The sequence below is a fragment of the Vicia villosa genome, linkage group LG1, assembly GCF_029867415.1.
Source record: "Vicia villosa cultivar HV-30 ecotype Madison, WI linkage group LG1, Vvil1.0, whole genome shotgun sequence".
Classification (NCBI taxonomy): domain Eukaryota; kingdom Viridiplantae; phylum Streptophyta; class Magnoliopsida; order Fabales; family Fabaceae; genus Vicia; species Vicia villosa.
In genome coordinates this window covers 45,757,421-45,770,691 of record NC_081180.1, presented here as the reverse complement: position 1 = coordinate 45,770,691, position 13,271 = coordinate 45,757,421, and the positions used below count along the sequence as shown (strand labels likewise).

Here is a 13,271-nt window from a genome sequence, read left to right as displayed (position 1 = left end):
GAGAATCTGAATATTACAAGGAATTTCTTACAAAAAAAAACTTTACCAGGGGCTAAAATCAAATCTCGCTAACATTACAGGGGGGTTTTGTATATTTAACCCTTTATATATTATGTCACATGTAATTTGCAGGTAAATTTTTTGCCCAGGCTGTCTAAAATTCCTGGCTCCGCCACTGCATCTACGGAAGCGTATAAAACACAGTGAACCTTGGGATTTTTCCAATTAATTGGGAACATCCCAAGTTCCATAGATGCATCTATGGAATACTATTGTCAAAATCATCAAATATTTCCGTAGGTGTAACTACCGGAGATTTTTCCCAATTAATTGAGAAACCTATCCGTAGATGTAGCTACGAAAATTTTTTCCCAATTAATTGAGAAATCTTTCAGTAGATGTAACTACTGAAGATTTTTCCTAATTAATTGACAATTTGGGATTTTCCCAATTAATTTGTAATTTAATTGAAGATTTTCTTAATTAATTGTTCGAACATTATATCAATATTCCAAAATATAGTCAAGTCCCACATTGTGTGTTAGTTCAAAAAACTCCTTAGTCACACGTTGTTTAGATTAAAAATATTGGCTAGTCTACTTCATTATATAAGGAAGTCATTAGTTTCATTCCAAAACACACCAAAAACTTATTTTAAGTTTTTCCTTCCTCACTCTCATAACTCTGCGTCTTTCGAATTGTCAAAGCGCTAACTTCTCCCCCTTTCTTTTTACTTGTTGAATTTTCCGAGTAGTTTTTTGAATTCTCCTTAGAGAGTAATGTTAATTTCTCCTCGTTTGAGTTGAGAAATTATAACTTTATAAGTATAATTTTTTCATGGATTATCTTTAGAGAATTATTTAAATTTGTCTTGGTTTGAGAAATTACTAAGACTAGTCATTATATCAGATACTAAGATGGTATTTATACCATATTTGAATGGTCCTAGTACCATATCAGGGTGGATTTCTAGGCCGATTATCTACCGTGCAAATAGTAATCGTATAGTATAGAACTGAGTTGTTTTATCATAGAGGCGTCGTGGTTATTAAGAGCTGCTTTGTATAATTTTGGTAGTACCGCGAAATGTATTAAAGAAAGTGTATCGATCCGCGACTCGACCCGGTCAGTGGCGGAGGCAGGGGGTACAGGGGTAGGCCATGGCCTCCCCTTTATTTTTTTAAATTTTTTTTTTTATATATTGGAAAATACTAAAATAGCCTTGGACTTAATTAAACTTTATTTTATATTTTTCCTTATTCATGTCTGTACACATTTTTTCTTTTGGGTTAGATAAAAGAGGTTTAAAAACACAAGTTGCATTCTCTCATTGCCGTGAAAAGAATTATTTTTACAAAACTTACAGAAATCGTTATCGTCGCCGTCGGAAGTTGGAACCCTTGCAACCTTCTTTGTTTCAAAAGGTCTTCTTCTTTTCTTCCCTTATGTATTTTTAATTTTAGGGTTTTTATCTTCTTCTTCCTTTAAAAGTATTAGGAGGGACACTGATTATACATTTTATGAATTTGGGGATGTTAGATTTATGGTTTAGGGATGTTAAATTTCTCCATTTTCTAGACTTTTAGAGGTTAAATTTATGTTTCTTGTAATCTATTAAGGTTAGCAATCCATGAAATTGAAAGCTAAGAAAAGAGAAATCTTCTTTCTTGTAGCTTCAAGGTTGAACTTATATTTTGAGACTGACTGCAATTTTTCTGCATCTGTAAAAAAAACTTAACAATAGACAGTAGTGGAGAAATAATAATAGTGAACTTATATTTTGAGACTTTTAGTTACTCTTAGTTAATGTTATTTTTATATTGTAACTCTTAGTTACTGTTAGTGACTATATATATGAATTCATCATACTGTTACTACAAATAAATACAAAATTTGCATTATATGTGAAAAAGTATGAATTAGATTAATAGATACTATTAGTTAATGATATTTTCACTCATACTGTTTGCTAATAGATTTGTTGAAAAATATGAATTGGAAGAAAACTCTTTTTAGTGATATAATTTATTAGTATAAATTAATTGGATGAATTATATCACTAAATTATATTTTTTTCATCTAAAATATATCAACAAAACAAAATAGGGAAGTATCCATGTCTTCATTTCTATGGGTTTTAGAAATTGGAAAAAAGTTAGGAATGGAAAACAATGTTCCTTTCTTAAACACATAGGGAAGTATCCATGCTCACCACACAACAATGCAATGCAAGCTTGTCAAGACTTGTTGAATCAAGATGGTCATATTAGAAATGTTATTCAAGTGCAAAGTTTGTGTCAAAGAATGAATAATCGCCTACGTCTCAAGACTTCAATTGACACAGTTCGTTGGTTAACACTTCAAGCTTGTGCTTTTAGGGGTCACGATGAAACTAGTAATTCAAAAAATCAAGGAAACTTTTTTGAGTTGTTAAAACTTTTAGCATCTTATAATGATGAAATTGCAAAAGTTGTGTTGGAAAATGCTCCACAAAATTGCAAATATACTTCACATCAAATTCAAAAAGAGCTCTTGAAAATTCTTTCTAGTAGGGTGAAAAAGCATATTCGTGAGGAAATTGGTGATTCCAAATTTTGTATCGTTGTGGATGAAGCCCGCGATGAGTCAAAAAAGGAACAAATGGCTCTTGTATTAAGATTTGTTGATAAAGTTGGTTTAATACAAGAAATATTTTTTGATGTGGCACATGTTAAAGACGCCACATCTTTAACTCTTAAGGAAGCAATATGTGATATACTTTCTCGACATAACTTTGATGTTTCTAACATTCGTGGCCAAGGTTATGATGGTGCTAGCAACATGAGAGGAGAAAGGAATGGCTTACAAGCACTCTTTATGAAGGATTGTCCTTATGCGTACCATGTTCATTATTTTGCTCACCGATTGCAACTTGCGTTGGTTACATCTTCAAGAGAGGTAAAATCAGTTCATAAATTCTTTGAAAAGTTAATTTTTATTTTTAATGTTGTTTGTTCTTCTACGAAGCGCCATGATGAGTTACAAGCGACCAAATTAGAAGAAATTGCATATTTATTAGACATTGATGAGATTGTAACTGGTAATGGTGCAAATCAAGTTGGTACTTTGAAACGAGCGGGAGATACTCGTTGGGGATCACATTATAATTCTATTTGTAGCTTGATAAACATGTATGAAGCAACTTGTTCAATTTATAAAAAAAAATTGCAAGAGAAAGAGGAAGTTATGCTACACACGGGGATGCTGATAGTTCTTATAATTATTTGAAGGCATTTGATTTTATATTTATTTTGCACTTGATGAAAGAAATTATAGGGATAACAGATATGCTTTGTCAAGCCTTGCAAAAACAAAATCAGGATGTAGTTAATGTTATGCACTTGGTTCGTTTAACAAAGATTTTTATTCAAGACTTGAGAGAAAATGGTTGGGATATATTGTTTACTAAAGTGAGATATTTTTGTGAAAAACATGGTATTGAGATTTCCTGGTCTTAATGATATTCATTCGACAACAAGATTTGGACGATCGCGTCTTGAAGAGAATAAAGTCACAATTCAATATTATTTTAAAGTTGAAATTTTTTTCACTACCATTGACAAACAGTTACAAGAGTTGAATAGCAGATTTAGTGAGCAAGCAATGGATTTGTTAACCTTTTATTGTGCTTTGTCTCCTAAGGATGGATATAAAGCTTTTAACATTGACTCTATTTGTTCTCTCGTTGAAAAATATTATCCTATGGATTTTAGTGATCAAGAGAAGAATAATTTACAATTTCAACTCCAACATTTTTTATTTACTGCTCGCAAAGAGTCAAATTTGAATAATTTATCAACTATTCAAGAACTATGTTCATGTTTGGTTGCAACAGGACAGGCCGAAATTTACTTTTTGATTGATAGATGTCATACCCCAAAATTTTCCCATCATATTTATTCATATTTCAGTCTATCTGACTTTCAAATGCTCAAGGATACACAAGAAGGACGCATGCAGTCTCTCTCTTAAACAATAACATCTAAACTAGGGTTTTTTATTTCTCAAAGTAAAATCAAGTTCTAAGACCTCAAATGGATCCCATGGCCTCTCATATGCTTCAAAGGATCCTCATGCCAAGTTTTAAGCTCTGATTCATAAGATTGCTCAGTCTACAGTTCAAATGGTCAACAATCGACTAGTTTGACCTAAAAGTCAACTATGGTCAAAGTACAGTCAAATTTCCTGATTTTTGGTCAACATCCTCATTTTGAAGTATCATTCAGCATTTGATCAAGGATTGATCATGATTAATCAAGAAAAGATCAGAAATCAACAAAACCAAAAGTTTCTAAATTAGGGTTTTCATAGGAGAAAGTCAACTGAACTTTGACCAGCCATAACTCTCACATGGAACACCAGAAAATTTCCATCCAAAGCTTAATTTGAAGGAAATTGAGTTCTTTACAATTTTGACTCTCACAAGCCAAGTCTAGAAATGCCTCATTTGGAAGATATGGGCTTGTACATTATAGGTCTTTTGAAAAGTCAACAAAAAGAGACTTTTGGTCAAAGCATTTTACATGAAGATAAAAGCTTCAAATGGAAAATTTTCCGACGTGAAGGGTGTATAGGACATCTTGAGCTTTATAAAAAGTCTAAGTTTGCATTCATAAGATAAGTATTGATCATGTTATGAGCTATGGAAGTTGGTTAATTTTTGACAAAATGCAAAAAGTGCAATTGAGCAATTTCAAGTTTTGGAGCAATTGGGCCTAATTTAAATCCAAATAAATTAAAATAAATTAAAAATAAATCAAATGGCTTGGTATAAGGCGCATGATTCACTGATTTGGACCTGATTTCAATCAAATATTATGCTTGGACCTCAAGATAATCAAATGAAGATGATTGATACAAATTTGAGCCAAAATAGAAAGTTTCAATTTAAATTTCCAATCAAAGATTCAAACTTTTAATCATTGATCTTGTTCCAAATTTGTAACCCTAAATTCATCCCATATATAAACACAAGACACTCAGCCTCAGAGGATACGATTTGGAAGCTCAAAGAACCCTAACCAAGCTTTCCAAAAAATGCAAAAACTAGGGCACGAATTAGTTTTACTTTCAGCAACTTCCAGCCACTTGTGATCATCCATTCAGACTCCTAAGATCCCCAGGAGCTCGTAAGTACCGTTATTAAAGGCTGAAGCACGTAGGAAGGGTCTCATATAACTCTCATGGTTTGCATTTATATTCTGAATCTGAATTTTTGATACATGCATTATGAATGATTTCTACACATATAGTTTTGCTCTTGATGATATTTAGGAGTTATTAGGGCTTTCGTTTAAGAGTGTTGATGCAGGCATGGTGTTCTACCATTGTTAGGGCAAGAGAGATCTATCTCTTCGGTTTCGCATGTGCAGCCAATTTCAGGACTTGAAACCTATGCCATTGAGTTCGCAGGGTTTGTTTTAGGTGATCTAGGTGGTTCCTGTTTTCAGTTTCGTCCGTTTTTGCAGGTTCCAAAGTTGAAGAATTAACCATGGAGATTCGTAGCGAGAATCACAGCTGAATGCGCAGGTGATTCCCCATCAAAATCCGCAGGAAAAGGGAAAGAGGAGATGAACATAAGCCACGGCCATTGGACCGCCATGCGTTGTGTATTCGTTGGCTGGTCAACCATTTTCTTCTCCAGCTTTGCTCTCATTGGACCACGCAAAATGATTGGGCCCACATTTGACTAGTATTTTGAAATTTAGAATTTTATTTATGTTTTATATTTATAACTTGATGTCCAGATTGTTAACACTTTAAACGCGCAGTTGGATTGGCAGAGTTGAGATTCATTACCTTCATGACTGGGGTTCGAATCCCACCACATGCATGTTGTTTTTTCAGGATTTTCTCTAAAGGGTCCAACGCGCTTCACCCTATGGATGCATATAACGCACCCTCGTTCCCCATCACAAGATCTCCTTCGCGTATGATCCGACGCCTACAAATTCGCAGGTCTACCATACACCTTCGTGGAGCAGCCACACAAGATCCAGAACCCAGCTAAGTTTCTTTTCCTTCTTCTTTTTTATTTATTTATTTAATATAGTTTTAACTATTTATTTTATTACTATGTTTATTTATTTTTACCCAAACTCTTTTCTTTTTCTTTTAAAATCCTTTTTACATGATAATAGAATATTTTTCTTACTTAAATAAAAATTAAGTTTTTATTAGATGATTAATTTAACTATTAAATTAATTTAATATTTTTTAGATAATTGAATCAAAAACATATTCTTGTCAATCTAATTGATTAGGTTGGAAACTAATTTTTTATGTTTGTTAACCTCGATTTATTTATAAACCCTAGAATCCTCAGGTAGGTATTGTCCACTAACGCATTTTAAAGCCTTATAAACCTTTTTGGTCACAATAAGTTTTCTTAAATAACCCTTTTAGGTTCAAGATTAGGGTTTGTAATCAATTAGAGTTTAGATCAGTTAATGCACTAACATTTTTTTCATGGCTAATTTTCAGGATTAATCAAGATCCTTCAGCCACGCGTCATCAGATCAAAAGCTAAGTTTCTAACTCTTTCTTTGTTCAAATATCATTTTAATTTCTATTTTTCTTTTTTGCCTAGAATAAGGTTTGCCCCGAATAGTCAGTGATTCTCTCCTACACTCACCCCTATTATTTTCCTCTTAATTTTCAGAGCTGATCAAGGGTTCGAGGAAGATCAAGGCTCAAGATAATTAAACTAATTATTCATCCCTCTTATTTTCTGCTTTTATTCCCTTTTCCCGCGGGTGTTTATTGTAATAGCGTAGGACTTTTATTTTTCTGCCTTTAATTTCTGCAATTTTAAACTGCGTGGTTAGTAATCTTAGGGAGTGCAAGACTATTAACTGAATCTAGATCACTAATTTACAAGATAAATATCATCGAAGTTAACCACCTGATTGTGCCACACACACACACCTTTAGGATAATCCCTCTCGTTGCCCTGTTGCCTTATTTATCTGTTGCCTCTAATTGTACTAAATAGTCAAGTCCCTCGATTCCGATGATACCTCAAGCAAGGTTAAAGGATAAAAAGCATCTAGTCCCTCGATGCTGCCTCGGAAAAATAAGATGATTGTCCCAAATTGCTAAGGTATCATCGCATGATGCCTAACAATATTAAATGACTATTATATATTTCCCTTAGGCTACCTGTCCTCTTTATGGCAAGGGACAGTCTTGTGGCGAACGATAACTTCGATGACCCTTCAGCATCCAATTGAAAGACTTCCTGCCCTCTCATGGTATGGATAGACCCTTTCGTCCGAAAAGCTAAAAGAACAATCTTTCAAAACTTAGGGTAGGTAACTTTTAATTGCTTGCTCAATTCAAATTCAAAACTCTTTATACTCTTCTTCAAAATCAAATTCAAAAAGACTACGCTTATTTACAAGCTAAAGTTCTTCTTCAAAGGTTTTTTTATTCACACCCTACTTTTCAAACAATTCAAACATTTTAAAAACAAAGTGAGCTAAGCAATTAAGAGCCCATGAAAAACCATGGATGCAAAGGGTGTCTTACACATTCCCTTTGTATAAATTACCCCCCGAACTCAGTTTTCTTTTAAAAGGTTTTTTTTTCTGTTCTTTTAGCCTTTCATTAATTTGGATAAAATAAAAGTCGGTGTCGACTCTTACTTATCGCAACATTTCGATAAAGTCAGTTCACCATATTACAATAGACTACTCCGTCTTATCATGACTCTTCCAGTTTCTACGGCTACAACTGAGAGGTCATTTTCAGCAATGAAAATTATCAAGACTAAGTTGAGAAACAAGATGGATGATGGGTTTCTAGGAGATAGCATGACAGTGTATATTGAAAGGGAGGTCAGTTCAAACATTAGTTCTGAGTTTATTACTGATGATTTCAAGTCACTCGGAACACGTAGAGCATTATTTTAAGGTACTTTAAAATTATATAGTTTGATTTTTTGATAATCAATTTTGTATTATGTTAACTTAATATTTTATTAAAAGTATTATTTTTATTTTTATTTATAATTTTTATTTTACATTAGCGGCCATCCCTTTTTTTTTTATCGATCCGGTAATTTTTTCGGTGACAAACTTGTCAAAATCGTGATACAACAATTGGGAATATCCCGAATTAATTAAGTTTGATAATCCCAAATTAATTTCTCATGAAATATTCCGTAGATGTATCTACGGAACATTTTGATTTTCCAATTAATTAGAAAAATTTCACGTTTCACTAAATTTTAAGGGGTTTCGTAGATACATCTACGGAAGAAACCAAATTTAAAAAAAAAAAGAAATACTTTTGAAGATGCATCTACGAGAAAATACGAAGATACTTTTGTCAATTCGATAGTGCGTGAGAGATATACGAGATAGGTTAGAAAATTCTCTATAATAATGGAGCTCCCGTTAATGTTATTATTATAAAATGGAAAGATTAAAAAAAAGTATAATATACCAAATTATGTAGTCTCTCACAGTCAGAAACAAAAGAATAAAAAAGTATAATATACCAAATGAAAGGCCATCTGCAATGTACAGTACTACAGATGTACTATGCAAAATTTACTTCGCCTAACGTCAAACTGGGGAACATGGAGCATCTTATAGCAGAACTGCAGGACTATTCTAATAAAGTAATAAGTAGTAAGTACTACTTTGTTTTGATCACAGAATTCTCAAATTATGTTACCTCTCATATTTGTAAAAGAAAAATAATGGTGAGATATTTGTAATCAGTGTTTTAAAAACCGGACCGGTCATCGAACCGGTAAGGGTATTGGGTCACTGGTTTATCGGTCGAACCACTGGGTCACTCGTCGAACCGCACGACCAAACCGGATTAAACCGGATAACTGATTGAATAGACTTGTCATTATATAGGTATAAAACCGGTCGAACCGGATGATTCAGTCTCTAAAAAAATATAAGTACCTTTTAAATTTTTAAAAATATCATATCATAAATTCACAATTTCATAACTTAAATTCAAATATTAAACAAAGGTATCACACATAATAAAATAGTAAAAAATTACAAAGTGTAACTGCAAACAAAGTCTAATTACAACATAATCTAAACAAAGTCTAATTACAACATAATCTAATTGAATAGTTTATAACAAAATAACTCCAATGTGTATCAAATTTAATTCAAAATAGGATCTTCCTAAAAAGAAAATCAAATAAAATTCAATATGTTGATGTTATTTAAAAAAATTTATTATCAAAGATAACAAATAGACAATAAAGTTTTTAATTTGTGACTAACGAAAAAATATGTGAGAATGCTATTTAAGTAATACACTACTAAATATATTAAAAAAAGTTAAAAAAAAAAGTTTAAAAGAAATGTTAAAAAAAAGTTAAAAAAAAAAATTAAAAAAAAAGTTTAAAAAAAAAACAAAAAAAAGAAGCAATTAAACCGCCGGTTTTCCCGGTTTTCACCGGTTCCCACCGGTTTGATGGCATATCCGATCCAATTATTGAACCAGACCGGTTACCTGGCCAGTTCCCGGTCCGACCGGCCGGTCCGGTCCGGTTTTTAAAACACTGTTAATTGTAATAAATAATTGGTAGTATGAATCCTTGTCCTACTGCTTCTAGGGTGCATATGGATCAATCCAATTCGAATAGAATAATGAAAATGGATCAAATTAGGTGAATGGATATTTACGATTTTTTAAATGCTAAAACGGATAATTATATTTAGGATAAGTTTCAGTTAGTAAAAATCTTTCTTTCGGACTCGATTTTTGTAAGCGGGTTCGAGTATCCCTAATATTCGTTTAGTATTAATCTTGCTTATAAAAAAAATATTTGGGTAAAAGATAAACTCATTTCTGATTCATATGACTAATGTGATTCAACCATAATAAACAATAGAAATAAAACTCGGCTAAGATCAATTCAATTTAGAGAATTTCTTTAGCCACCTCCTAACCTTCTTGCCCACCCCTAGTGAATTTACCACACTACCCCTTGTTTCGGAAGTTCATTTCCGAAACGGTACTTTTTTTTTGCAAAAAAGGTGTTTTCGGAAATGAACTTCCGAAAAAGTGTTTTTTTTAATATAAAATATTTATTTCGGAGATGCATCTCCGAAATAAAGTTAAATTTTCAGAAAATGTGGTGTTTCGGAAGTTCATCTCCGAGCGCACCCCCCATGATGGAATTCGGAAATGCACTTCCGAAGTTATGTCTGGACAGAAGCAAAATGAAAAATAACAACGATTCGCTTTACTTAATCGGGTGAAGATTACAACGATAATATTACTGAAAATCAAAGTTACATATTGTTGAACACGGGTAGGTGGGGATGAGTCAACATTTTGATAACGTCGTCCGCCGATCTTTGAAGTTTGGCGTCCAACTCGATCGGGCCTTTCGAAGAAAATCGGTCGAACGTTGTCCACATAACCGCTAAGTCTTCGTCGTTCTTGATCTCAAAAGGTGTGAACTTAATGTCTCCCTCGTCGTTAAGCGATGGAGAGCGGTACTCGAGCTTGACAACCTTTCGATTCTCGGGATAGCGCAAAAGCGTGTTGAGCGACGGTATCAATTCCGCAAACGGCGTGTCGCGCGAGAAGCGAAATTGGAACGGCATCGGGTAGCCGGTTTCAAAGTAGACGAATGCTAGGTGAGGGTAGGTTTGTGTCATTTGTGTTTTGTGGTGTGAAGAGGATGAAGAAGAGTGTGTGGTATTTATAGACTTATTGGAGCATTGATGGCCCAACAAACCTTATCCTGCCTCAGGGGACATTTCGGAAATGAACTTCCGAAAATAGGCTCCAGACATGTATATTTCGGAAGTTCATTTCCGAATTATGCAGAAAACAGACTTAAATTTTGCATTTTGTTGATTGCTTAGTGTTTTGTGTAAACAATACCAAAGGAATTCAAAATAGACATAAATTAGACATTGATGACATAAAACATACTTATATTATATATGTATTGAATCGGTCCGATTTTACATGATAAACAACAATACATACAAAAAATGATCGTTACAAACAAAAAACGATCCGGAACGAACTAAAATTCACCGAACCAATCGGTGGATCCTAAGTCCAAAATAGGCACGTTCTTCGAACGCTCTCTATTTTGCTCGCGCTCCTTGCTCATCATTTCTTCAAACTCCGCCATCCTCGCAACGAACGGATCCGGCCAAGTCTCCGCCTCATTTGAACGATGTGCCGTCCATTGACAAGAAGTAGCCGGTATAGGACAACCCGGTTTCAAAAACACTTGAACGAAGTGCCGCGATCGTAGATACCCGATGCATATGACGCGGCCCGACGCGTCCAACGGCGGTCGACTATGAAGTGGAAAGAAAGTCTCACATAATCCGAACCTCGTCAAATCGACGCACACCATATCATATGCACTTGCTATTAGATGACCCATCTCGGGGAATGACATGCACTTCGAAACCGGAGCGATACCGGTAAGTAAAATGATGAAAAAGTGAAGGAGGGAAATTTGTATATGCAGCAACAGTTTCGGAAATGAACTTCCGAAAATATGCACGGATTTTGAATTTTTTTTAGTTCGGAAATGAATCTCCGAAAACATCAAATTTTTGATGTTTTCGGAGATTCATTTCCGAACTAAAAAAAAAACAAAAAAAAAATAACTTCGGAGATGCATCTCCGAAGCAGGGGCAGTTTTGGGATTTCGCTGGGGGTTTCCCCCATAGGGAGGTGGGTAAAGAAAAATTCTTCAATTTATTTCTCATTCTCTCTTCTTGATTTGTAGCTTACTTTCTCATGTCAACCTTCATAAAAACTACTTTATTTTTTACATTAAGATTTATGATTTAGATGGATGACATTGAGTATTTCTTTTTGGATTGATAGTATCAAATTAAAATTGTATTTTTGATAATTTTAAAAATGTCTTATGATATTAAATTGATGAACTTTTTATGTAATATGAGATTATTGATAATATTGTATTTCGAATTGTTTTTTTCTTTTTAAGAAAAATGAAGATTGAGATTTTTTATCTTTTAAAATATAATAAATAGTTTATAGTATTTAGTGTTAGAACTTGAGGTTTTAGGAGAATACTTTTAAGATCCAAACATTCACCACTAGGCCGCATACACACACACACACACACTTAATGCCATAAGATTTTGGTAGACATGTGGTGTCGATGTCTCTTTGATCATGAATTTTAGTCTATTGACATTTTTGGTGCTCCTTAAACTCTCCAACAAATGGTATTAAAGCTTAGATTCGACTCATTGGGGAGAGGGAGTGACAGTGAGAACTTAGTATGGATTATGCTAATGATGTGAGTGACTCATACTTGTAGGGAGATTGTTAGAACTCAAGTGTGTGGATGATTAAATCCCACATCGACTACAAATGGAGAAAATGTTAGATATGTGAGAAATTAATCAAACACTGAAAGCCTTAAGTTTTCTGGTGGATATGCGATTGTTGAGGAAAAATCCTTTTTGATGTTTTGAAGATAACAAACTTTTGTGTAAATATAATTAAGATTATGATATTATTTATTATTTGATGTGTGCTCTTGAGTGGAAATAAATACAACAGGTTCATTCATTGTGACTCAAGATTTTATTCTATGGTATAATAATCCTTAAAAGAATAGCATTCCTCATTATGAAAAAAAAAAGTAAAAAGTATATGAGGATACAAACACTGAGTTTACAAGCACCGAGTATACAAGCTTTGAGGATACAAGGGTCGATGATACAAGTGTCGAGGATACAAGTGTGAGGATACAAAAGTGACTTAAGCACAAAGTAACATACAACGAAATTTTATATTTATTGATGTGTCATAAAGCAATAAGAGGACTCAAACAAATCCGATGATTAAAGCACACTTGAGGATCAAAACACATTTGAGGACCAAAATACACTTGAGGAAATAAATCATTACTTGGTCACCAAGCTTTAGGAAAATGAATATTATATTCATTGATGTGGCTACAAGAAATCCGAGGATCAAAACACACTTGAGGACTAAAACACTCTTGAGGATCAAAATCATTCCCTCTCACACTAATGACACACTCGTAATTATCATGTTGTTTCATGACTATTTTCAAGTGAAGACTCAAAGACAAGACATTAATGTCTATAAATAAGAACACTTCGTTTATTTACAAGTGTGGCTTTTCATTACAAAGAGAAAGAAGAATACAAATTCATCAAAGCTTCAAAGAAATATATTTCACACATCAAATCCATCACAAATTAGAA

General features: G+C 33.4%; 1 protein-coding gene across 1 annotated transcript; it reads left to right on the top strand.

Annotated features, from left to right (window-relative positions):
• The first annotated feature begins 2,130 nt into the window (after positions 1 to 2,130).
• On the top strand, positions 2,131 to 3,267 carry LOC131626167 (uncharacterized). The gene has a single exon (XM_058897026.1). It carries the CDS (start codon positions 2,131 to 2,133, stop codon positions 3,265 to 3,267), a length of 1,137 nt encoding a protein of 378 aa, XP_058753009.1.
• Positions 3,268 to 13,271: the final 10,004 nt, after the last annotated feature.

Coding starts and splice junctions, on each gene's coding strand:
- LOC131626167 (XM_058897026.1), top strand. CDS start 2,131: ATGGGTTTTAGAAATTGGAAAAAAGTTAGGAATGGAAAACAATGTTCC.